The sequence below is a fragment of the Colossoma macropomum genome, unplaced genomic scaffold (genome assembly GCF_904425465.1).
Source record: "Colossoma macropomum unplaced genomic scaffold, Colossoma_macropomum, whole genome shotgun sequence".
Classification (NCBI taxonomy): domain Eukaryota; kingdom Metazoa; phylum Chordata; class Actinopteri; order Characiformes; family Serrasalmidae; genus Colossoma; species Colossoma macropomum.
This window is the reverse complement of record NW_023494794.1, coordinates 1,816,217-1,842,230: the sequence shown is the minus strand read 5'-3', so window position 1 is coordinate 1,842,230 and position 26,014 is coordinate 1,816,217. Positions and strand designations below refer to the sequence as shown.

Here is a 26,014-nt window from a genome sequence, read left to right as displayed (position 1 = left end):
CTCCATTCCAAACCGGAACAGAATGGAGTGGATGGTTTGTTTTGGCCAGCGCTCAGCAGAAGTTTTCCGATTCACTGGAACCACTGTGATGCGATTTAATCAGCAATTAGCAATGCTCTGGACAATCAGTGTAACTGCAAAAAGCCATCAGCGTACATGTTTGGACCGAATTTGAAACAAAATCAGGAAGTTGTCTCAACAGTGGGATAGCGTCACGCTCGAAAGAGGAAAAAAAATCAATGTTAATAATTAATAAAAACAAGCTCAGGAATCAAAGGCTAAATCTTAAGCATACAGTAGCACAGCGGCAGCATCAATAAACACCCTGGCGACTGCCTCCAGCTGCAGGCTTCACACAGCCCTTGTTATTAAGACTTCTCTGCAGGTGTTGACGGCCATTTGAACTGCACACACACGTTCCCAGGTATATCATTACATGCCGAAAAGTACGTGAGGGGAAACCCCAGCCGACCGCCCACGGCTGTGTGTTTGAAACGGTGTCGGGTAGCGGAACTAAACAGCTTCCTTCCCCTCCACTTTCCCCCTCCCATTCCTTTGTTATTGTGCGCCGAGATAAATCCACAAGGTCAATTTAGACATGTGTTTCAAAACAGTGTGGAAAGTAGGGCAATAATTGGGATGTTTTAGTGCAAGGCTAGCAGCCCAAGACTCTTCCTCGCTAAAAAAGCAAGAAATCCCTCACTAACGTGCCGAAATAAGGCAATTGACTTTGACGGAATGGGATGGCAAGACCAATTTGGTGTAATGATACACTTCTTGGAGGAAAAGACATCTGTCTTTCTTGAGCAAATGGAGTTGTTAAGTAGACCATAGTGTTCCGTGGATGCTAGCTCGCTGTTGCGTGGCAATATCAGCACCTGGGTATTGCTTTTAGGTTCCACTGAAAAGTAATTCAAAACTTTTCCCTTTACTATCCCTATATCAACAAGTCGACCAACTAGATGTACCATTCTTGGTCAACTAATTGGATAAATTTATTTTATTATTTTCTTTTTCCACCATCCACTTTTTTTTTTTTAACCATCTACCTTGTATGGCCACTTTATTAGAAACACTTACTTCACAGGTCTGCTATTTACATGTACATGTGAAGGTATTGGTTCAAAACTCATTATAGACCACTTTCAATACCATAGGGTACTTAACAAAGCCTAGTTGGTAACACTGCTCTTCACATTGCAGACTGGGGTTCGATTCCCTGCTTGGGCAACTATACTACGGAATAATAATAAGAGTATTCATGCAAGACTCCTAATACTACATTCACCTCTCTCTGGAACATGACTAAACTGTATGTCGCTGTGTTGCTGGGGTTTTCACACATCAGTGTCTAGGTTGAGAGTGGTCACCCAAAGGTATCTAGCCAAGAGCGGCTCTGAAAAGACAGGTCTGGGACACACCAAGCAGATCAGACACCACCAGGCCGCTGATGAGCATCGAAGGCCAACCGTCACTCATAGTCAGCGCGGTGTGTATGGCACCGTTGGCTCTAGTCTGTCCTTGTCTATGCTTTTTGTTGCATGCTAAATCATCATTGGTGGTCAGTGGTGAGGATGGGTGACCAAGGAGTGAAACAAAAGCAAGAAAGAAAGCAACACAAGAAAACAAAAATCTCAAGAGGACACACAGAGCACAGCCTTGTTTCTCAAAGCCAGTGTAAGTAGCAAAGTTTTAGCACTAGGATTGGGCTTTTTGACTATTTTCAAAGTTCAAAGTTCACATTCAAAGTTTTTATGCTGCAGTTTTGCACTTTTACACTATTGCCAACTCCTGCTGTTGAGAATTCCTCACTTTTGCGCAGGCGTATTAAGTAAAGCGTTAGTAACAGCTGTAGTTTTTATGGTGTGTTCGAGTGCAAATTTATACAGGAGACGAGAGGCGATGGTGAGCTGACGGAAGCCGATCATCAGTCAGACATAGCTGGTGCTAGACCTGAAACGTGGTCTTGGTGAGTTACAGGCCTTAGAGCAAAGGTCTTCATCTCAGACTTCAGTCTCCAGATCTGTAGTTTTTAATCACTGTTAGCACTGCTAATGTAACTGATTGGTCCTATCTATCACCTACCACTGGTTACAAAATCCAGGACAGGCAACTGGATTGAAGGTCTGGAACTGAGAACCTCTGCTCTACAAGATGGCACTAAGTGTGCTTCAAAAGATGAGTTAGAGTCTCTTAACTAAGGTGGAGCAACAATGTGTTTCCAGTGAGTTTATAACCTGTTGTAAACATGTTTGTTGCCTCCTACAGCAGTCCCGAGAGTGAGATTTTCCCTTTTAAAGACTACGAAAACCCCGTCTGATGACGTACCTTGAAGGTGAGCAACTTCTGAAAACACATAAATGCTTTGAGGTGCATTTTTGGAGGCAGGTCATTTAATTGTTTTAACCCCTAGCTGGCTAATGCTGAAGGGCGTCAGACAGATAATGTTACTGCTAGGAGGCCAAATATCACTAGTGAGTATCTAGACACCCTTGAATGTTGAATCTTCTATAGTCACTCTGTTACTCAACTGTTCCAATTCTCACGTTATATAAAACTACTTAGAAGTCCATGTATACAGAATCAAAGGTTCAGGAGAAGCTGCACATTCTCTTCTATTATACATACACTTTTTTATTCTTTTCCAAATACAGGAAAATGTGTCAACATTATTATCTGTAATAGGTCCGTATGGTGCAGATGCAGTGGATAGATTTCAGTGTGAAAAACATGTGAAACTTTGGTGGAGAGCGCAAAGAGCACACCATCCCTATGGGTAGAAAAGTAAATGTAGGGAAGCACTGCGTTTGGCCAAGAACATGTAATGAAGGCAGATAGGGGATGATGGCAAGGGCCTGAAAATCGCTCGGTTTCGCCTCTGCAAGGATAAGAGAGCGCATTCTCTTTCGAATAAGGGAAATGTCAAGCTGCATTTAAAATTTAAGATTAGCAGGTTCCTAAATGTTACCGGCCACTTTTTCAGCTTCACCTTTATCTTACTGAAACGGTGTCGGAAACGCGACACTGGGATAATAAACCACAAAAGCCCTAAGTAAAAAGAAGCCAGCTGTGAAAGAACTGGCTGTTTTATTTCTTTCCTTTTCACAAATGTATGTGTGTGTGGGTGTGTGTGTCTGTGTGTGTGTGAGCAGCTTAGGCGTCCAAGGCCTCAGTAATGGATATCTGGTCTTCTCATTGTCCACTGTCAAATGGTTTTTCCTGTCGGCTTGCTCCTACATAAATAACCCAAGCAGAGGGTGCGTGTTTAGAGCCACTTTACAGGTGGAATGCTCAATGGAAGAATGGATAGAGGGAATAAAGGACAAAGAAAGTTGGCAGCGGTGATAGGATCTGAAAGCCAGGCCAGAAGGGTCAGCAGAGAGTGTCAGCAGTAGAAAGGACCCCCATGGAGCCAATCAGAAACAAGCAGGCAGAGACACAGCAAATCACATGATATTCTCTAAATCACTAGTTTATTACAATCACGTACATCTACACTCAGTGACCATTTCATCAGCTACGCCTTCAATCTATGTGACCTCTGCAGGGATGTTTAAACACCTCTATGTCACGGCTGGGTTGAGAATAGTCCAAAAATATGAAGCAGTCCTGTGGTTAGAAAGTGACCACTGATGAAGGACACAAACTGTACATGGAAAAAGATGATATGCTCATACCAGCATAACCCACTCTACCATTCCACTACCATTAAAGTGTCACTGCTGTGCTGAAAATGAGCCACAATCCACACAACATCTGGTCAGCGGTGGTCTCTACAGCGGTCTCTTTCCACTGAGGGTGTAGAAACTGAAATGATTTGAAATGAGATCAGCTACAGTCAGTAACTGTAAAGCTGCTAAGAGCAACTAAGTGCAGAAAATGCAACCAACTTTTAAGACTGAACTTTGGAGGTGTGGAAAAATATCCCTGCAGATTTCTTTAAAACTTAAAAGCAACTCTAGTGAAAAGAACAGCAGCTGTAATAACGATAAAGACTGGACACACTAAACACTGAAACGTGATATTATATTTAGATGATGAGCCTTCTGTGTAATTTTCTATCACACAAAATGAAATAACTTGTACTTATTGGCAGTTCTGACTGGATATTAAACAAACAAGGCGTGGTCTCTGACTTCTGCACAGTGTTGTATATGGGGTAGGTGTACCTGATAAAATGGCCAATGAGCATAGATACAAGGTAGGTGTTTCTGATAAAGAGCTTAAAATGTAGTAGTTCAGGTAGAACATGCTATTAATTAGGACTGATGAGTACTGCTACAGTTATCACTCTATCAGCCCACGCTGCATTTGAAACCACAGGCTGCGCTTTACACTGTATAAATATTTCATAATGAATGGACCAATAGAAATGATCCAAAATTGAAGGGGAATGCTACAGATTTTTCTAAATTTCTGCATAATTAAATGATTATATGAAAAGAATCAAGTGTTTTGATGTGAATTCGATAAGCCACTCTGAAGTGTTTATGCCTTTATAAGCTACATCACAGAAAGCTGTTATGATGCCTGAGACAGTTTTATAACAGTTTTCAGAGCATTTTTCAAATTCATGCGAGACAGAGAAGCACATTTCTGTTGTAAAGCAAAACAGCCCAAAAAAAACATTTCAGATTTGCCACTATTTTATCATTATTAACATCACATATAAAAGCTCAGATGTGTTGGTTCACTGGTCATTTTGAACAGTGAATAAAGCGGCTATATCTGCACTGTTGACATAGTGACCCCTGGTTCCTATCAGAACTACTGTAAAGAAATCAGGGTGAAGTTTCTTTCAAAATCACTACTTGCTTCCGTCCTCTTGGCCTGCAGTGCATGTTGCTTTTGTGCTGTGTGGTATGTACAGTAAAGCAGCTCGTCCTTCACAGCGCATTATTCACAGAGCATTAATCTTGTCATGCTTGTTGGTAATCTAGATGTTTCGCTCTTTCTGTCCTCGAATGCTGCCACTGCACTGCTCGAACACAACACCTCAATCATTCACGGCAGGAGAGACTAGTTCTTTAACGTGTGAGTGTAATGGATCTTGTCTTTCACAGCTGGAGACAACTACGACATAAAAAAAGCCCTTTAAGGGGGCTACAGGCTACTGCCGCGATCAGATTTCCATGGAAACGCAAATTTCAGACCTAGGCAGCACATATGCTACGAGAATATACTCATTCTATAAAGAGCAAAAGAAACTCCTTACATCCGCCACATTATAGTGTAGTATTAAGGCTGCACAATATATGGTTTATTAATCAGTATATCAGTAATATTAGCTTTCACAATGCTGATACTGCAGAATAGGCTGAAATATGTAAATGAGCCCTCTTACCAGCTACAATGTTTACCAGTCACATATCTCCAAAATGATACATTTACAGGAGAAAGGAAAGACTTGCTTTACTTTTCATGTAAGTCAATGGAACCAGACTCACCCCCCCTCCCCTCCTAGTGATTCTGGGCCGTTTCTTTAAGTCCATTCATCACGAAACTTACACAAACTTACAAACTTACACTTCCAATTCCAGAAATTTTGGAGCTCTGATTCGGATTCTAAACGATGGGAATCTATGGAGTTGATTACACGTGATAACGTCAATTCCTAAAACGAAGACAAGGACTTCTGACAACAATAAAGAGTACAATATTCATTACATCTGACCTTAGCAAGGAAATTTGAAGAGCTAGCGCTAGCCAGATAACCATAGCTGACTAGTGGAGGCTGGCTAAAGTTGGTGGGTAGATGTTTTGCCAGTGGCAGTGACATTGGATTGTCAGCCAACTTTCCTTACACATTTTACATTTTACTTCATTATCTACTTTGTCCCGACTAAAAGACCAAACGTAGCCTGTTAACACACAATACTGATGAAATGAATGCATGCTTTACAAAATCCTTCACCCTTCTTATAGTCTCAGCACACCAACACAAATACCTACAGAGAAACACACCAGAATGAAAACACAGAACGATGGTATGGACACGTTTATCAGAGGATTCCAATATTCAAACTCATCCTGCGTTCAAGTAGGCTAACATTAAAGACAGTGTGGGAATGTGAACATTCACCCTCGTTAGCTTGGCGCTAATATAACACTGAAAACTGGCATTATTGCAGCGAGTAAAGGGGAAAATTCTAGTATAAATAGGTGAAAAAAGTCAAAAGAACACAAATTACACTTTCACATTTTTCCAGATTGATCGTGTGAATCACTGTCGCAGTTTCTCAAACAGCTGACCTTAACTAACACTAGAAAAGAGACTGACCACAACTTTGCCTACTCTTGCCTTTGTTCTGGCAGTCGGCTTATTTGTTAAGTGCAGTGTGAAGCAGGCGTCGTCATCAGGGGGTGGCAACATTTGTTAACTAATTTGCATATTGGGACACAGATTCGTACTCCAGTACTGATCTACATCACGCACGCCTATAGTAGATGTTAACCAGAGAGGGCGCTAAAGAGGCTGAACTGACCACAATAATGATGATATTTTGACAGTTTGACAGAAAAAAGTTAAAACCTCAACACGACTGATGTCACTGTCTCTCTTCATAGTTTACTCTTTAACCATGTGATATTATTGATTCACTCATGCAACTGTAATATATTGTAATGTACTGGTTAATCAAGAAATGTCACAATATAATCGCAATACTAGTGTTCTGTCCATATCGTACAAGCCTGTTACATATTGATACTGTTCTGGCACTTTAATCCAACAAAAGCCTTCCACCTGGAAGAACAACGTATGAATATATTTGTTCATATACGCACAGTAGTTGTTAGGTTTTAAAATATATGTAATAATATACACAAAGCTAAATATTTGTTAATGGGGCAGTTTTCTATATTTAAAGATGCCAATATGTACACATATGTCAATATACAGACATACGTGCACTATATTGATTAAATATATGGACGGATGTTCAAGTAAAAGCAGCCATTTTTGTGCATTATATATCTTTGCTGTTGGACCAAAACTTTGTGTCTCCAAAATAGTTAATTCACTGGAGAAAACATTCACTTTAATGTTAATATAACCAGATTTTATTCCAACCATTATTCTGAAACTTTTGTATTGGTCCACTCACCATGAAACGTCTACACAATGTAAAAGCTGATATTTTTAGATGTAAAAAATAAAATTAATACATAAAAAAAAAGGAGAAACAATCTTCCTGTCAGCAACAATATACTTTTTTTTAAGTCTTTAAGTTCTGAAGTCTTTATATTTTAGAATCTCTGAAAGGCAATGATTGGTTTGTTAGTGTTCAGTTAAATCCTTATTTTTATTATTTGTCCTTTTCCTAAAACTCTGATCACTCAATTAATCAAAGTATTCCTCGATTACTGAAATAATCAATGGCCCACACAAAGTAAGCACATATAAGAAATGGAAGATGACAGGTATTTCTAGAGCTGCCTAACTTTCCCTCTGTCTGAGATATGACCCCAAGCAGATGAAAACAGTCAAGGCCTTCAAAAGACTGGCTGAAAGTGAGAATAAAGCAGCAGGGGAAGGAGGCTCACTAAGCCCAGCTTAATTCATATTTAAAGATTTTCTTTATTACATCTTTAATAGTCTTTTTTTCGGTGTGCGCTCCTCAACCTCTCGCTTGCAGCAGTGTTTAATTCGCCTCGTCTGGCACGGACTCCTCAGCTTGGACTTTTTTTTTCATCTTCTCTCTCTTTTTCTGATGGAGCTTTTATTGCTCCTCGGCCGCTCCGCAGAGGATTAATGCCACCACGCCGGACCCGGGGCACATACAGACTCCAATATGAGCACATTAAAAAAAAAGGGGTGAAAAAAGCGCAGTCAGGGAGATTTACAGTCCACACTAGCAGGGCAAACGGACAGGCCCGCTTTGGACCAAAGCTCAGTGTACAATAGTCAGAGAGGTCAGTTATACTGCCCATCAAAAGTTTGAGAACACCTAAGCCTTCTTTGGATATTTTCTGCATAATGCTTGATTTTCAGAAAGACAAAACAGCTATTTACTAACAAGTAACGGTGGGAGAAACATTTTATACGGTATATTATCATATTTTGGGAGAAAATCTGCGTTGTTTTTAGTAGATTTCAAGCCTTAATATATCAAAGCTGCTTTACCAATGAAAGTTCTTGGGCTAGACTCCTAACATTACAACACCACCAACCTAAACTACTCTGGATTAGAGCTTGTGTTTATACATAATTACAGTTGTATGCAACACTCAGAGCACCCCTTTAGCTCAATGACGTTTTGTTGATTTTTAAAGCGAAAATAAGTTAAAGATAAATTTGCCACTTTTGTGCTAATTTGAGTCCACAATTTCTATTTATTTGTTTTACGTATTGAAGAAAAATAAAACATAAAATAGTAAATATGCCATAACTTTGGAATTATGTATTAAAATGAGCAAAAAAATAAATAAATAAATAAAAATCAACAAAACATAATTTGACCAGGGGCGCTCAAACTTTTTCATGTGACTATGGCCCAATCCCATTACTTATTTTTACCCTACCCCTTTGGAACTGAGTTACAAGGGGTAGTGGTTGAAATGTTCCCCTACGAAATGGGACCCTCAAATAAAGAAGAGCCTTACTTCATTAACAGGCTACTAGTGGTGCTCTGCCAGTCTGCAGTGATAGCAGAGGAAGGTAAAGGTCAGCTCCTCACTGCTGGGCTTTAGTTACATTATGGGCATGAAATGAGTTCAAGGTGGGGGGGGGTGCAACAATTATTTACCATCACCCACCACTAATTCTTCGGTGATAAGAAGCTGAAGTCAGCTATTCGCCAACTTCTTGTCCGTTCCACCTTAAACGGAGTAGCAGTTCTGATGCCTGAGGTGCCTGAATGTAACTGCTGCCCCATTTAAGGTGGAACAGGAAATTTAGCGAGCTAGCTACCAACAAATCAGCATACTACTAGCAATTTTTGATGCTTGTTATAAAGAAAACGACAATAATCTCAGATAATACAGTGTTTATCATAATTTTTTAATGGAGAAAATACTTTTTTTTGTTGGTTTCTTTGGTTGCTTATGCAGCCATCTTCTGGTTTTTCTTTGTTTCTCATAACACTCTGTTTGGAGTGGGCCTCTGAAAAACCTCCGTTTGAAGGAACACTTAGCCATAACACTTCACCCTGCCCCTCTATCTCAACAGAAATCAGGACACCCTAGACGTGAACACGCAAAACAGAGGGCTAAGGACTGAGTGGTAGGGGCAAGGGGTGAAATGGGATTGAGCCTATATAGGAAGATTCCTAAAATGTTGTTTTGTCTACTTCACAATTCAACAACAAAATAAGACTGAAGTGAGATGAGCCAGCATAAACTTGCTACATGATACAACATGTGCAGCCAAAATGACTCCTTTAAAAATAAACATACCAAAAAGGCTTCTTTGGAGTGATGAAGAGCCACATTTTGGTTCCTCAAATAATTTTTCAATGGATGGTTCTTTAAAGAAATCAGACATTTGAGTTGAAGAACCCCTTTAGTTCAAAGAAGCTCAATTTAACACTTAGTTGATAATAATTAAAGGTTTCATAACAATGAAACTTTGTATAGAGATACTGAAACAAATGTGATCAAGTGTCTTTAAATACAGAATCAGTCACCTTCTAAACATTTTTGCTGATCAAAAATCTTAATAGTATCTTAATTTGTCAGAAAAGTCACCTGCGACTGCACGGCAGTAAATTATTATTATTACAGAGAGTGAACAGGGATTAAATAAACAAGTAAAGGTTGGCTCAGAGCACAAGGACTCTAATATTGTTCATAACACTGTTTGCTTTTTTTAGCATCTGTATAAACCATAGATTCTATAAACATATTTATATTGCTTTTGGTTCTTTTTTAATATTAATACTGAGCAGTAAAACATATAAACAGCTCACTGAGCTCACACGGTTCAGCAGGTTTTGAAGCTTTGAAATGCTTGAGAAAAGTAGGATAAATAATAATGAAAAGGTTTAATGAACTCACATCAGCCAGTCTTCCTATATATATAAAAGATGCCTGAAAATATATATATATATATATTCAGGCCTCTTTTGAAACAGGTCATATGGTATTAGTAAGCTTACATTTTGCTTAAAAGTCTTGACTTCAGGGCTTTATCAACATTCAACATGTTTCAACATGTTTCAACATGTTTCTAACTTTCCCATAGGTTCCATAATAGACAATGATGAATATTCCATTCCATGAATGCTTATTATTCCAGATTGTTGTATTCTTCTATTTGTATACAGGATTTTTTTTTATATTTATTCTTCCTGTTATACTGTTTATATCCTTATTGCTGTCCTGTGTTGTGTGGCTGCTACTGGCTGATAAATTTCCTTCGGGATCAATGAAGTGTCTATCTGTCTGTCTGTCTGTCTGTCTATCTATGCCAATGCTGTCCATACTGACTGGAGTTTACTGACAGTTGTTTGAACAAACCAGTCAAATGCTTTGTTTTGTTGATTTTTCTAAAGGAAAATAAGTTCACACATTATGTTTTTTCCCCCCCAAATTGAAAAATACATCAAAGAAACAGTAATTGTGCATGAAAATATGCATAAGTGTGTGTTCCATAGAGGAGCATTTGCCCTGGGGCGCCCAAACTTTTGCACACGACTGTATCTATAAATGTCCAGGAAGCAAGCTGTGTGTGTGTTGTAAATACTTTATGAAGTCCTAATCGTATTTCTTGTTCTCTAATCCGGCCCTTAATTGGTTCTGTCTACAGTTGTTTCAGTTTACTGAACGTTCTAGTTTTCTTTTACCTCTGACCCAATTGTTCATTTTTACCCAACTCCTTGTAATATTATGCTTTATATCTGCGAAGCAGTTTCTGTTGAACTCCATTTAACCTAGGAAAAGTGCAATATGAATAAAGTTGATTATTTTTACTATTCTGATGGCATGGGGTCATAAAATCTCCTTATATTAAGAATCTTAAGAGGCTGTAAAGGCAGTGAAGATCTCTGAACTGTGGCAGTCAGGCAGTTCCTTGGGATTCAAGAACTGAATCCAATAAAAGTCTCCAAAGTTCTGAAGAGACAGATCTGGACACTGGCATTCGCACACGTGTGCTGACCCCTCTAACTCCCACGCGCCACGCGCGCACACACACCTTAATCCACACACACTTCGTCAGATAATACTAATGAACTATCCCTGCTAGCATAAATCATGGCACCCGCCCGCTCCTGTTGGGCTTAATGAGTTATCGAAGCCTAATTAATTCACGGTGAATTCCTAAATTGAAGTCTGCGAGTTTCCATTACGACTGGGGGGGAGTTCAGGGGGGCTGTGTTTACGAAGCGTTCTGTCGACATGCCTGGGAGAGCAGCTAATATCGTACCCCTCCTCCCCCTTCCATTTCGCTCATCTCAGTAAAAAAAAAGGAGAAAGAAAGCTAATTTTCGGGCCTCTTTCAGGGATTTAAATAATAATTTTCCTTCACAGGAACCCTAACCCTCCCCATTATGTTGACGACGAAAAACGAATGGGAAATATACAGGGTAGGCAAGCAAAGTCATGCCTCGAATCCCCTAAGCTCTAATTCGACAAGAACTGGGTCAGCTCCTGAGGAATTTAATTCCAGCAGATGTCAATTAATACCCATTATGTCTATACTTTCAAAAGCAGAATCCTCCTCGTTTTCTCTTAATACCTGACATTCCAGCAGAGATTTATCTGCATCCTCCATAATGTACGCCTCTCACTCTTTATGTGGAATCCATTTTTACCTTCAAAAGAATGGAGTTTGTGGGGGCTTTTCATACTGCATTTCTCACAAGCTTAGAAATAAGAATTACCTTAGAAATCAATAGGCGCTCATTGTGGTTTGTGTACTAGTGAATACTGTTGCCATCACGTGTGCATATGTTCACAACTCGTATGCTAATGAGTTTCCCAGCGTGAAACCATTCTAGAGCCATAAGGAAAGTGAAAAGTGACTTACTTGAGTGTGAACTGTTCCACTGTCGAGTTTGGCACCAAGTACAGAAAGATGCTCAGAATCTCGCCAGGCTTCAGCGGCTTCTCAGGCAGCCGCAAGAAGAGGTTCTTGTCCAGTTGCTTGTCCACCACCAGCAGCTCTTGACTCGGCTGGTACAGGCTGATGCTCCCAATCCGAAGTAGGGGTTGCTGGGATGAGCTCTCTCCCCTTGACCCTCCTCCTCGCCTGCTGTAACTCTCCCCGCATTCCCCTTTGCTGTCCGGATCATGGAGAGTGTAGTAGAGCTCCACCTGGAGGGTCTCCCCGGTCATCTCCAGACCATCTGACACTGAGGATTTCCTGCGGCCTAAGGGTGCAACGTTGACGTTGAACCAGGTGGGCGGAAGGTCCAGCTGGGCCAAGCACTGAGCCAGATTGCCCTGGAGCCTGCAAGAAGTCTTGATCTCCCGAACATCCCGGAAGGCGTGCAGCCTCACGCAAGGCAGCTTGTCCTGGACCTTGAAGTCGTCCCAGTCCCGGCCTGCAATGTAAAACAGCACCTGGACCACCGGGTTGCTTGCAAAGACTTTGGACTGGACAATGAAGGCCCGAACCTTCCAGTTGACCGTCAGCCTTCCTGGGATATCCAAGGGACTTGACGGCTGCAGAAGGTCTTTGGAGAGCGTTTGGTCCTGCGTGAAAGGACCCAGCGAGATGTTGACCGAGGGTAACTCCTTGGTCTGAAAGACAACAAAGCTCTCGGAGCGTTGCAGCGGGTGGCCTCCAGAGCCACCCCGGGCTGGGACTCGGCTCTCTTGGAGGAAGAAGGCCAGTTGGGTGTTGGAAAGCTTGAAGCTGGCAGGGAGGTACATGTCTGGAGGGCTGGAGGTGGCGCTAGCAGCGGGGGCACTGAGGAGGGCATCGGAGCTGGTGGGGGAAACTTTACCTGCAACTGCAGAGATGAGAAAAAGGAATGTCAGATGTCTGCAGACTGAAATGGAAGGTACATATGTAGGATATCACACTGAGTCAGAGATTGTTCCAGCAGCAGAAAATAGGGTTAACAACTCTTAAATATTGGTGCTTAAGCAAGTGATTGAGTGTTACTCATACACTGAACACATCCTTGCTTTGGCTTAACTGGAAATCAGAGACAAAGAGAGAGAGAGAGAGAAAGCAATACAGCCAGAGAGATCAATTTCTGTACTTTCAGATAATGAGACATAAATGCATATTCTGAATATGCTAGGTTGAACAAAGGGGCAGAACAGGCCGTGCATAATGGAGATTCATACTCCCTGGTTGTACGCACTTGTTAGACACTGCACATCTGCCTGTCCAATAGCATATTGTACACAGAGACAGCATTGATTTCTAAATCCCATGCCCCCAAGATAAACTATCCAAGACGACGTGCTTAATCAATTACTCGGCAAGTGCAATTCTTTGGTCATATCCTGGCTGGGAGAAAGTGAGCTACTTTGACAAAACCACAAGTATCTGAAGGAAAAGCTAGCCAAAGCATAAATGGGTTTATAAATCTTTCAGCGCGATAAAAATTCCTCATATCAAACCGCCATAAAAGGGGACAAGCGCAAAGGCAGCCTGGTGTTATTTGAGGCCACAAAATGAGCAGAAGACCATAAACAAAAACATCTTACGTTAGTTCCCTGCAAGCTATCGCATGCAATCTGTTCAAAGCTGGGGCCTGCTTTCACAACAAATAGCACAAATGCAACATACTTATCAGAGCTGCTAGAAATAGGAGCCACGGCCTGTCTTTCCAGTCCAGTAGAGCAACAAAATGTCCCATATTACAGCAGTGCTTTGCAGGGAAGCTCAGCCGAAACACATTCAGGGCTTTCGCAAACCAATATCCATGAAAATTAAGCAAGTATCTCCAAAAGATTTCAGAGACTCAGGAAACAACATGTATTCCAAAAACAAGGCCTTGAAGAGTCATCCAAGTTGACAAAACATCCTTAGTTGTAATCCATCCATGTCACAACTCCTGGGAAAACAATCTCATTGAAGGTAGAGTGAAGCCTGTTGAGAAGCACCATTCCCTGTGTTCCAGCATGGTAAAGTCCACCATAAGTCACTCTGTGAAACTAAACCAGCTTTGCTCTCTGTGTGGCTCCTGCTTGAGCTTGACTCCTCCTAGCAGCTCTAGTCACTCCTCCTAGCTGGAGACAAAAGCCCAGACACCGCCCTGTCTCGCCACACCTTGCCCCAGCCCTATAATCACCACTTCAGCTCCTAGCAAGAGTTCCTGCAAAAGCACAGGCCTCCCAGGACATCGACACCATCCCGACTACAAACTCCCCTACTCCATTTATCTTCTCCCACTGGACATGTTGAAGCAGACACCGTGCTTGTGAGTGAGTGTGCGACTGAGTTCGAGGGTGTGGTGGGGGAGGGTTGCATTACTTGAACGCCTTCAGGCAGTGAGAGAGAGAGAGAAACAGGGGATTAGAGAAAAGATCATTGACGAATAAGCTCTCCTCGCCTTTCCCCGTCCAAAGACTTCTGAGAAATACATTTGAATGAAGGTGACAGAGGAGGGGGGGGAGGGGTGGCAATTCACTCCTACAGCACTCCTCACTCCAGAGACTGGCTTCTCTACAGCACAGAGTGAGAAAGAGAGAGGAAAGAGATCTGCATATGTGGGTTTTCCCTCTCTAAATAATGATTTTCTTTTTCTTGGCCACAACAATAGAAAATCCACCACAATGGCAAACAAAAAGCCTATTACAACATTGCGGATGCGCTCACGTCCCTTAGCTGGTTATGGCATTTGCTAGAGTGCCACTTCTAATAGGCAGCCACAAAGGAAGTTTGTAACATGGCCTGCATGTAAACACCTCTTTCAGGTTTGAGCTGCTGTCAGCTCCATTCTGCAGCTGAAGGTTACTATCTTACTCACTTTCAATGGAGGCGCACTGATTGTAAATGCCTGGATCGGGTTTCACTCTCGCCGAGGATTCAGCACCTTTGGCACAGTTGTAGACTGCGGCGCGAGAAATGAATACCTCCTAAAGGAATGAGCTAATGCTTCGGAAAGCCAATCCATTACAAATACATTAGCCGCTGAAGAGCGACTATCCAGTAACTTTTGAAAACGCAGGTGGATTGACGTCCATTGCTGCAGTAGCTCCTTTCAATAATACTGACCGCTTGAAGGTATAAACTTCTGGTGAGATTCCTGGAGCTAATATATATATATATATATATATATATAGGGTCCATCATTAGAGCAGCTTTGCACTCCAACAAAGTGGGTGCACAGATGGGATTACAACATGAAACCAAAAGTCGGCCCCATTCAGCTTCCTATTAGGCCTCTGGGTCTAATAGAGTGTCTGATGCTGCAGTGCTAAGTTACAGGATATGCATGGAGTATGGATGTGGCTCAAGCTGACCCTCAGGGCTTTTCTTTGAAGCTATCTTCTTCCATGAGCCTTATGGGAAATAAAGAAGACGTCACCCTCATGGTATTGTTAATGTGACCCAGCCATACGGTTTAATAAAACTTTCCATTGTGACGAGTTCCTCTGTCTCTCTCTTTTCTTTGTTGTAGCTCTTTTCCGCATAAAGGAATACCTCACTCCATCCCCCGCTGAAAGGTTGCTATCGTTGAATGAGAGTCAGTACGGCCCACTTTACAAAAAGCAGTTGAGATCTCACCTACACACTTTCCACTAACTAGAGGCTATATATATATATATATATATATATATATATATATGAACAACAATAAGGTATAATCTACACATCCAATACTGTGCAGAAGTCAGAGGTCACCTTTTTTTTCATTTAATTTGCAGTTGATGGCCATTATTTTTCAGCAACACATTTAGCAGAAAATTACACAGAAGCCTCAAAAATGTAATATAATATCATATTTCTCAGCATTTAGTGTGTCCACACTTTGCCTTTGATACGTTCCATTCTTTTCAGTTTTTTAAAGAAAACTGCAGGGATATTTTTCCACACTTACTTCTAAGTTCAGTCTTAGAAGTTGGTCGCATTTTCACACCCAGTTATTTTGCATCATCTTCCTTATTTCCCTCATATAAAAACCATTTTAGTGAGGAATGATAAAACATCAACAAAATCAACACTTTTATTCAAAGAACCACTGATTTTATCAAATCAAATAACAATTTATAACTCCAAAGCTGCTTTTACATCACTTGCGGTATATGTAGTACTTAACGGTTGGGCTCTCCCTGATAAAACTAGCCTTTCGTCCATGTTAGAGGGAACTACCAGACACACCAACCGCTCTCCTACTGGCCACACTGAGACCTGGCCGAATTGTGTCGCGCAAAAGTTGAAAACGTTTCAACTTCATGTGAACTTGCACATCTGTAACAGCATACTAAGCTTTTTGTGGTGAATCAGCTTGAATTTCAAATCAAATCAGAATGCATTTTAGTTACTCTATTATTCATTTACATGCATTTTCATTATTTAATTTTCTTTATTATCAATAAAATCTATTTTTTTCATTTTTATACATCACTTGAGCACAGCAGCTGCCCTTGTCAAAATTTCTTGATGAATGGACAAATAGAAATGGTCCAAAATGACTTGGAAAAAAAATCATATTACTTATACTTACATTAAAAGTAAAGAACATTTTGGCCTTCTCTTGGGACAGTGGCAATATCAAGATGCAAGATAGATGCAATTTTATTCCAAAATCTGAAAAATGATTGACACGATCTATGCCTATCTCTTGCCTTAAGCTCAACAGACAATGAAAGAAAATCCCTTATATTACTGGGAGACACTGACAAACCATGAATACAGACCTGATTCTCTTGTTCACTTTCAAATCACTTTAACCTGAAATTGTTTAAATGGAAATCATTTGTTTCTGCTTTTTGTATTACGCTGCAAACTGATCAGAGGCTTGTGCTAATTTATAAGTTATTCTTCAAATCCGTTTCTATGAAGAAACACCAGAGCAGAAGAATGGGTCCATTAGGATCCTTGTACTGGAACGTGCCCAGCAGAAATAGACGGAGGAAAAATCGAATGAAGGGGAGGCAGACGATCGAGAGGGGTGGGATGTGGCAAGTGATCAAACATTGAAGTAATGCAATGTGAAAGGTAAATCACAGTACAGCAGTCACAGAAAGCACAACGTTCGTTTTGCACAAATAACGGCATGGATCTTCATAATTCAAAGATACATATAGTTACATTAGCCAGATTGAAGTAAGATTTGATTTCGTTGGATTGTCTTCAAAACAAGGACTAATAATGCTGAAATGCAGCAAAACACTCGTGAGCAGTTGCTTATTCAGGGAAAGGGGTGAGAGAGTGCATCGGGTTCTGTTTTTTCCCCCCCCGCATCTCTTACTGCACCTCATGGATCAAAGCCTCCGTCAAGTACTGAGGATTTCATTAGTGGCCAAATATGACTCGACAAGAATTCTGAATCCTCGGCGGGTCGCTGCGGAGGGAACTGGGAAGGCTTACACAGGCCACACGCAAAACGCTTTTGATCCGCAGCTACGCTAACAAGGAGCGGTTGCCATGATTCGCGGTCTAGTGAATGAGCAGTGGCCTGAGCTAGCATGACAAACAACAGTTGCAAATGAAGTGATTAGCATGAGAAACAGGCACTGGCCAGCGACCGTTATCGTCATAGCAGGCCTTCTGGGCTTGGAAATGAAATCCTCCACTAAATAATGAAGCTTAATCAATGAGTGTAGCATAACAACAGGGAGGCTAGCACTCGCTTCCTGAGACGCATCAATACCAGAGGCCTTAATGTGAGAGACAGGAAGCACAGCACATTCATCGTGGCTGTGAGAATGACGCTGTTCCTACTTGGAAGCGGAGTTCCTTAGATGTACCGCTCACCTTTGTAATAGCAGTTATTAACTCGGAATGCGATCCGGTTGCCTTGAAAGCAGTCGTGATGCAAAGGGCGAAGTTTTAAATGGACTTTAAAATAAAGCAGAAGGTTGTATTACAGGACGAGATGCCCCACTTACAGTGATACGCAAGCTTCCTCAAGCTTCCCAGAGTGGTTTGATATGAAATGTTGCACTGTATAGAAACTTACTGATTCAGATTTCCTTAAAATGGTGGTGACAGGAACCAGAGGTCATGATATCTACAATGCAAACACAGTCAATTTATTTACCATTCAAAATGACTAATGGACCCACATGTGTTTTTACACTTAAAGTGATAATCGTGGTAAATCACAACATAGTTTAGGAACTATGTTGGCCTGCATGAACCTCTCCATCATGAATGTTTTTAAAAAATATACGTTTAATATCAAAATCTGTCTAAAAACTACTGTAAAACAGTGTCTGAGGCATCAGGCGAGGTATTCATTCATATTCAACACTTTGGACACCTGGTTCCTATCACCACCAAATTCTCCTGAACAGATCATTTCACATCCGACCACGATGAATGACTTTGTTTACATCTTATGCATTTAATTATATGGAAATTTTGAAAAGTAATGGGACTTTCCCTGTTATGGGAGAGACTACAAGCACAGCACATTCTTTATGGCTTGAAAGCTGAGGAATGTAGCTCCTTAGATATACTGTTTGTCTTCGTAGTAGCAGTTATTACCCTGGAATGTGATCTGCATGCCTTCGTGAAAAGAGGGCTTAAATTTTTAACTAGACTTGAAAATAAAACACAAGACAAGACGGTCCACCTACAACGCTATGCTAGCTTCCTGAGAAGCCTCAAACTGGAATTCCACTGAATCGTGTAAATATTTCTGCATAATTCCTTGGTTTAGATGTGAAATGGTTATTAAGAGAACCTTATAGACTCTTCACAGTGGTGGTGATAGGAACCAGACGTCTCGATGTCTACAACACAAATCCAGCCATTTTATTTACTGTTCAAAATGACCTACATGTGTCTTCTGAGTTTGATGATGGTGAAATAGTGGTAGATCTGAAAAAACAAGTTTTCTTTAGAAACGATTTTATCCTACAACACCCTCCATGTACTTCCTCACCATAAATTGTTTTAAACTAGGCCAAACCCTCATATAAAAACTATCGTAAAAACAACGTCTCCAGCATCAGGCAATGTATTTGTAAGCACCTTGTGTGACGGCTTTTTGCGAGGTACCATCTGGAGCCATTAAACACTTTGGACGTCTGGTTCCCATCACCACCACTGTGAACAATTCTGACTTGGCAAGTTTCTCTAGAACAGAGCATTTCATAGCCAACCACTCTGAATGACTGTTTACATTTTATGCATTTAATTATACACGATACTTGAAAACTCACTGGACTTGGAAGCAGAGGAACTCTCAGAATGCAGCTTCTTACCTGCCTTTAAAATAGGACTCATACATAGAGTCTCACAAATAGCTGTACAGAGTGGCCACGGTGTTCCTTGCAGGGTCTGCTATGTGCTTTCTACTGCCTTTTCAGTCATTTTCTTGGTAGTGGGGTTATTCTGATAGATCATGCAGTATCAGAGCTTTCACTGAAGTCACTCCTCAGGAAATGGAATGGAATGAAATGAGAAGATCTGTCACCAACGACGTGACAAGTTACCAATTTCAAGTCAGCAGGTTGTGGGATGCTACCACAGTTTTGCACGGAATATTGAAGCAGCAGGCAATGGCATAAAATAATGCTACTAAAGGCCTGAAGAGCAGAGGAAATAAATAAATAAACAAGTAAAAAGTTGTGTTTCTAGAGGCTGCAAAGCAGCAACGTAAGCAAGACTTGGTTAATGTTGTATTTTTTTTCTAACCTGATTCAGGAGTTGATGTATGCGGAGCTGCATTTACATACACACAGGGGTGAGAAGGCTCGAGCCAAGGCAGTAAAGAAAGGCTTGTTCAAGGACAAAAGATGAAACGGCGAGCTTGGCCTTTAAAGCGAGCCGAGGACTGGACACTAGGGTCCTTTACTTGAAGTGGGCAGAAAAACTTTCACAGGAGCCTCGTCCTCCCGTCTACACTCCGCCCGCCGACCTTCAAGCCTTTGAGAGGGCTTTTCCTTTTAAGTTCCTCTAAATATTGATTTGATTATAATAAGGTTTATAATGGGCCTCTGCAGACGTCTGGCTTTGTGGAGCGAGGCATGTTTACCACATTTCAGTGCTTCAAATAAGTGGCACAATTAAATATGTATCTTGCATCTCTGGTTATAGTAGGATTACTCCATTAGAGGTGGTGAATATACAGCGTGGATTTGTTGCTTCTTCTTTTATTAGGTGAAGTAATCTAATACAGCGAAAGAGGAAACAGCACATATTAATGAAAGATAATGAAAATATTTCACAGAGTAGTGGATTCATTATGTGAATAAGCTCACCGTCTCGAGACTAAAGACGAAGGTGGACAGATCCCACTAAGAGAACTCTTATAAAAATAATGCTTGATAATTTAATATACATTTGTTCAGTTTAACAACTTGACTTATTGAGGAGAGGGCCATCTGTGGGCTAACTACACTCTTACAAAGATGGTTCTTTAGTAAACAGAAAGGTTCTATTTAGAACCATGAGTTCAACATAGAACTATTTAATGCTTAAATGGTTTTTTGCATGCTGAATTGGTTCTTCAGACTGACAACTGAATGTGCTGTATAAGGTTCTATTTAGAACCTTTTTGAAAACTGTTCTATATAGCACCAAAAAGCGTTCTGCTATTGTTATGAGATCAACCTTATAACAACAGCAGAACCCTTACCAGTGCTATATAGACTCATTTTCAAAATGGTTCTATGTAGGACGATTTTATGCTTAAATGGTTCTTTGCATGGTGAAACAGTTCTTCGGATTCATAGAGAATGTTGTATATGGCTCTATATAGAACCTTTTTGAAAATCGTTCTATATAGCACCAAAAAGGTTCCATATAGAACCATATACAACAGACCTAACGTCAATATGAAGAACAATTTCACCATGCAAAGAATCATTTGAGCGTAAAATGACCCTATATAGAACCATTTTAAAAATGATTCTATGTAGCACCAAAATGGGTTCTGCTATTGTTACAATGTCAAGTAATGTAACAATAGAAGAGCCCTTTTTGGTGCTATATAGAACCATTTTCAATTCGGTTCTATATAGAACCTTATACAACACATCTTTCATGCTTGATGAGCAATGGTTCTAAATAGAACCATCCCCTTCCCTAAAGAACTTTAACAGAACCATCTGAAACAGTGTAGGCCTGCACAATATATGGATAGCCAGTATATTATTTGCTGGAAAAGGGGAAAACTGTATTATTTGTCTGATGTTGGAATTACAGCCACTAACAAGCACTGATGCACATACAATCTCTATGTACTGCACTGTATCATTCAACATGCATGAGTACCAAACAATATATTCAGAAGATGAGAGCAAATAAATTACCCAGATTAATACTGATTATTATTATAATTTAGCCCATGAAAATTTCAGCTGAAGAGGAAAACAGCCAAATATTTGACCCTCCTCCCTCTAAGAAAGATGAAATAAGACTATAAGGGAAAATAAAACCAATTCCCTCAAACTACTGAGGAACCTGGGGGTGGGGGTTTTCCTCCATGAAGCCCAATGGCTCCAAAAACAATTTGCTAATTGCACTGCTTCCAAAAAACATGTCCATACATAGCTGTGCCTTTGTATTCTTGGTGGGAACCTTCCACACAACAGCAGACCATAGTATGTTTTTGTATCCACATCACAGGATGGTAGATTAGCTTGCTTTGAAAGCAATCAGGAGATGAGGGTGGAAATTTGAAGCAGACTTGAAACAAAGCATCAGAATTTACTAGGAGACAAGATGCCTCAACTTTATTGGCCATATGTGAATCTCAGCTGCTGAGCGCCCCTTTTTCAGAATGTTTTTAAGGAAAAAGTCAGCTACTGGCATTAAGACAACTCCTTAAAGAAGAGCATGAAATTACCCCACCTAAGTCAGCTGCCTGGTTGCCTTGCGTCAGCTCTGGCTTAGCTTCATATGCTAAACTGGGCTGGTTTGATTCTGGTTTTATTAAGGTTTTAAACAATAAGGATATTACAGTATGTAGGCTACAGTATGTGACATGAAATAAAATGTCCTCTTTAACAATGGTTGGTCATCCAAGGCAATGAATATATGAATATATTTAAAGTATACACATAAATACCAACTGGCTACCTCTTTATGTACACGTCCTTGTGTCCACACCCATTGTCCATTTTATCAGCTCCTCCTACTATACACACGACCAGCCATAACATTATGACCACCTCCTTGTTTCTACGCTAACTGTCCATTTTATCAACTCCACTTACTATATAGGTGCACTTTGTAGTTCTACAATTACAGACTGTAGTCCATCTGTTTACTTTATTAGCCCCCTTTTACCCTGTTCTTCAATGGTCAGGAACCCCACAGGACCACCACAGAGTGCTGCTGGAGTTTTTAAACACCTCAGTGTCACTGCTGGACTGAGAATAGTCCACCAACCAAAAATATCCAGCCAACAGCGTCCTGTGGGCAGCGTCCTGTGACCACTGATGAAGGACTAGAGGATGACCAACACAAACTGTGCAGCAGCAGATGAGCTATCGTCTCTGACTTTACATCTACAAGGTGGACTGACAAGGTAGGAGTGTCTAATAGAGTGGACAGTGAGTGGACACAGTGTTTAAAAACTCCAGCAGCATTGCTGTGTCTGATCCACGCGTACCAGCGCAACACACACTAACACACCACCACCACGTCAGTGTTATTGCAGTGCTGAGAATGACCCACCACTCAAGTAATACCTGCTCTGTGGTGGTCCTGACCATTGAAGAACAGGGTAAAAGGGGGCTAATAAAGTATGTAGAGAAACAGATGGACTACAGTCTGTAACTGTAGAACTACAAAGCGCACCTATATAGTAAGTGGAGCTGATAAAATGGACAGTGAGAGTAGAAACAAGGAGGTGAATTGGCCAGTCAGTGTATGTATATTACATAGATAGATCCCAATATACTAAGTAAAACTTAAGCATATGGGTGGGTAAGCTGTAAATTACACTGCTAATTCACAGATTAAATCTTCCAAAGTTGTGACAAACCGGTCAACCACCCCACCCCCATCCAGTCTTGCCATGGCTGAAATCTGGCAACCCTAAACTTGATGGCCATCACAACAGATGCAAGCTAATGATAAATTCTTGTCAATGAGCTCAAGCCTATAACAGATGCTTGGGCACTTTAGATAATCTGGGAAATGTCACTTTTACCGTATGCTTAAGCAAAAGCACAAGAGTGGACTCACAAGGACAGAGTTCTGAAGATTTTACTGCCTGTAGCTCACAGCCACACGTACTGCATTAAACACACAGCATATGGCTGAGATTAACCTGTAATCCTCAAAGTGTACACAGCCATGTTCAATATGGTTCTAGTTTAACATAATTTATCATGGCAGTTAACACAACTGATAAGTGATCTAACTAAGACACACACACACACACCAAACCCCGCACCCATACACACATCAGTTCCCTAGCAAAACAGGATTGATTTCACTTTGAAGACTCCTTAATGAGCATGGAAAAAGAAAGCAATATGGATAGACGGAGCCCATAGGGAATGCTAATGACTCTATTGACGGAGAAGGTGTCTGCTTATGTTGATAAATGGTTACAAAGTAAGTGCATTGTTTTCACCTTCATATGGAGCACGCTCTGGAGCACCTCCAATACCCCAAGACTCTTGAGGCAAATTTACCACAATCAGGCAACCTTAAATCGCCCCCTCAATGAAACTGTAGTACAAGAGGGAAGCACTTTCCAAGGTGATGCTCTGTGAGGGTTTTAAGTGTCATAGGGTTCTACAAACATGTGTCGATATATGAGCAACATGACAACATGAGGAACAATCGCAATCAATGTCAAAGCTGAAAACATCTGACAAGGTCAAACAGAAGAGCTAGCTTAGTATTGAGTCTTTCAACTGAGTGGTGTGAACGTTCATTATCGCTCACACAACAACCAGAGTGACTTTAATTAGAGCTCCTGTTCTTCCAGCTCTTCCATTAAGGGTTTGCTCGTCTAACAGGGGAGTAATATAACGCCACTGTAACTGTATCTGTATAGAATTCAAAAGATCGGTATTGAGACCTTGATAGGATTAACAATAGCAATAATAGTAATAATAATAAGAAGAGGAGCAGCTGTGTTAGCGTGCAGCTCACTTAACTAGTCTTGCGGGGCGAGAAGTGATCTCATGACAAGAATACTCGTCAGGCAATGTTCTCGAGCGCAGCATCGCCCCCTACTTTCAGCTCCACCTTCACACGACATTGGATTGTATTAGAAATCGCACACTGAGCTTGTGCCCACTTTAATAAGTCTACATTCTCATAATCTTGTTACAAGATCACGCCTGACCCTGATACTACTTTCAGCTGTATCAGGCTGGCAACTTAGCTACAATTTCTGTAGGTAGTTTATAACTGTGACATTGCTAACCTCTTAACAAGCCATTACAAGTTTTATCAGCCTTTGTATGAAATACATCTGGATTGTTAAGAGGTTTATTCACTTGGCCAAACAAGATAATAGTGATGAAAGGCTGTTTGCTTCTAAATCAAGGAATTCTGGTCCAGATCGTGAAGAACGTCTGGGTTGTTTTGGAGACTAATAAGGCTGTGTTTAGATCTGGTTAGCAGGACAGGGCTCAGGCTAACAGAGAAAAAGAGATGGTCTAAAAAGGACTCAAGTGGTTTCCAACAAGTAGTTGCAATTGGCTTCTAACAGAGGGAAAGTTTCACTGCACACAAAAAAAATAAAATAAAAATAAAGAGATAGGTCACTGCCTATTTATGTCCATATAAATGTCTGTTCGGACTGGATTCCATTCATTTCACTGAAAGTATTCATATTTGGTTATATCACTACATTTTCCAGCCACTCGTCTCACTTAACGACCTTGACGACCTTCAAGCAAAATAGAAGATCGAGACACTTTTCCAGACAGAATTTGCAGAGTGCACTTTAATGCTGCCAACTGCGGTCACAAATTGGATAAACTGATAAAATGATTCAAAAATGATAAATCTAGACAAAAAACTTCTTCCTGTTTTATGAAATCAAATACTGCCATGCAGCAATTTATCAATCCTATGGGAAACAAACTGTTTTCAACCTAAATGCTATTCCGTAGTAGCACACATTTCACTGGACTTATTAGACTCTCCCTGTCAAAGCAGTCTACACTGAGTAACCAAACCCCCCACCTCTCAGTGTCGTCTCTATTCCTAACTATCTCTAATTTGAGGTGATATCGGCCACACTGCGCAATTCAAACAAGTTCACTACTGATCTGGACGGCACGCCAGCTAGCATGCCCTCAGCTGCATCTGTTTCTGAGAACAAATGAAAGCGTGCTGTCTAGTGAGCTGTCCAGAGCAGGAAGAAACATACTGAGACTGCACGGGGCATTAAGACTGACAGGGCTAAGTTTGGCATGTGCTCCAGTACAAAGCAGCTTAGAGAGTCTTAAAAACTTCCTCACTCACTGTTTTTTTTTTCTGTATGGTTTTTATTTTTTATTTTGTAAAGTTGATAGGTAAAAAAAAAGATGTTTCCTCTGCTCTCCTGCACCGCTCATCACTGACACAACAGCAACGGCGTTGCCAGATTGGGCGTGATCACCCCGATTAGCATTCTATGCTACTTTCTATGACTGTATTATTAGTGATGTTTTTCCTTTTCCTTGTAGTAGTTAATTTAAGTTTAATTAAAAAGCATAAATTAAAAAAAAACAAGATAAATAATTCGAATTTATGCCAAAAGCTAATGAACAATAAAAGTAATGACAATGAGTCTAATACTTTTAAATAACAACAGCAGCAACAAATAATAAGAATTTAAAAAAAAACATTTTTTTCATCAAATCTGCATTTTCTTATCCTCATCCAATATTCAAGTTAATATGTGATATAATATTTAATAATCCGACAACGCAGCCCAACTGTATTCCCAGCGACACCTGACACAAACCTGCACTCGGAATGCAAAACTGGGGGAAAAAAAAACAGCAGGAAAACAAGCGATCTTTGTTTCTCACT

The 26,014-nt window shown here is 40.6% G+C and overlaps 1 protein-coding gene across 3 annotated transcripts in view; it reads right to left on the bottom strand.

Annotated features, from left to right (window-relative positions):
* tmem132e (transmembrane protein 132E) overlaps positions 1-26,014 on the bottom strand; it is a 391,143-nt gene that overhangs the window by 111,865 nt on the left and 253,264 nt on the right. For 2 of the 3 annotated variants that reach the window (XM_036579859.1, XM_036579861.1), the window contains exons 1-2: positions 13,688-14,266; positions 11,969-12,896 (exon numbers count right to left, since the gene is read on the bottom strand). In XM_036579859.1, the coding sequence (XP_036435752.1) occupies positions 11,969-12,896; positions 13,688-13,757 (998 nt within the window). In that variant the 5' untranslated portion in view covers positions 13,758-14,266. Of the gene's footprint in view, positions 1-11,968; positions 12,897-13,687; positions 14,267-26,014 lie in introns of those variants that run through there. The other variant, XM_036579860.1, reaches the window with a different exon arrangement.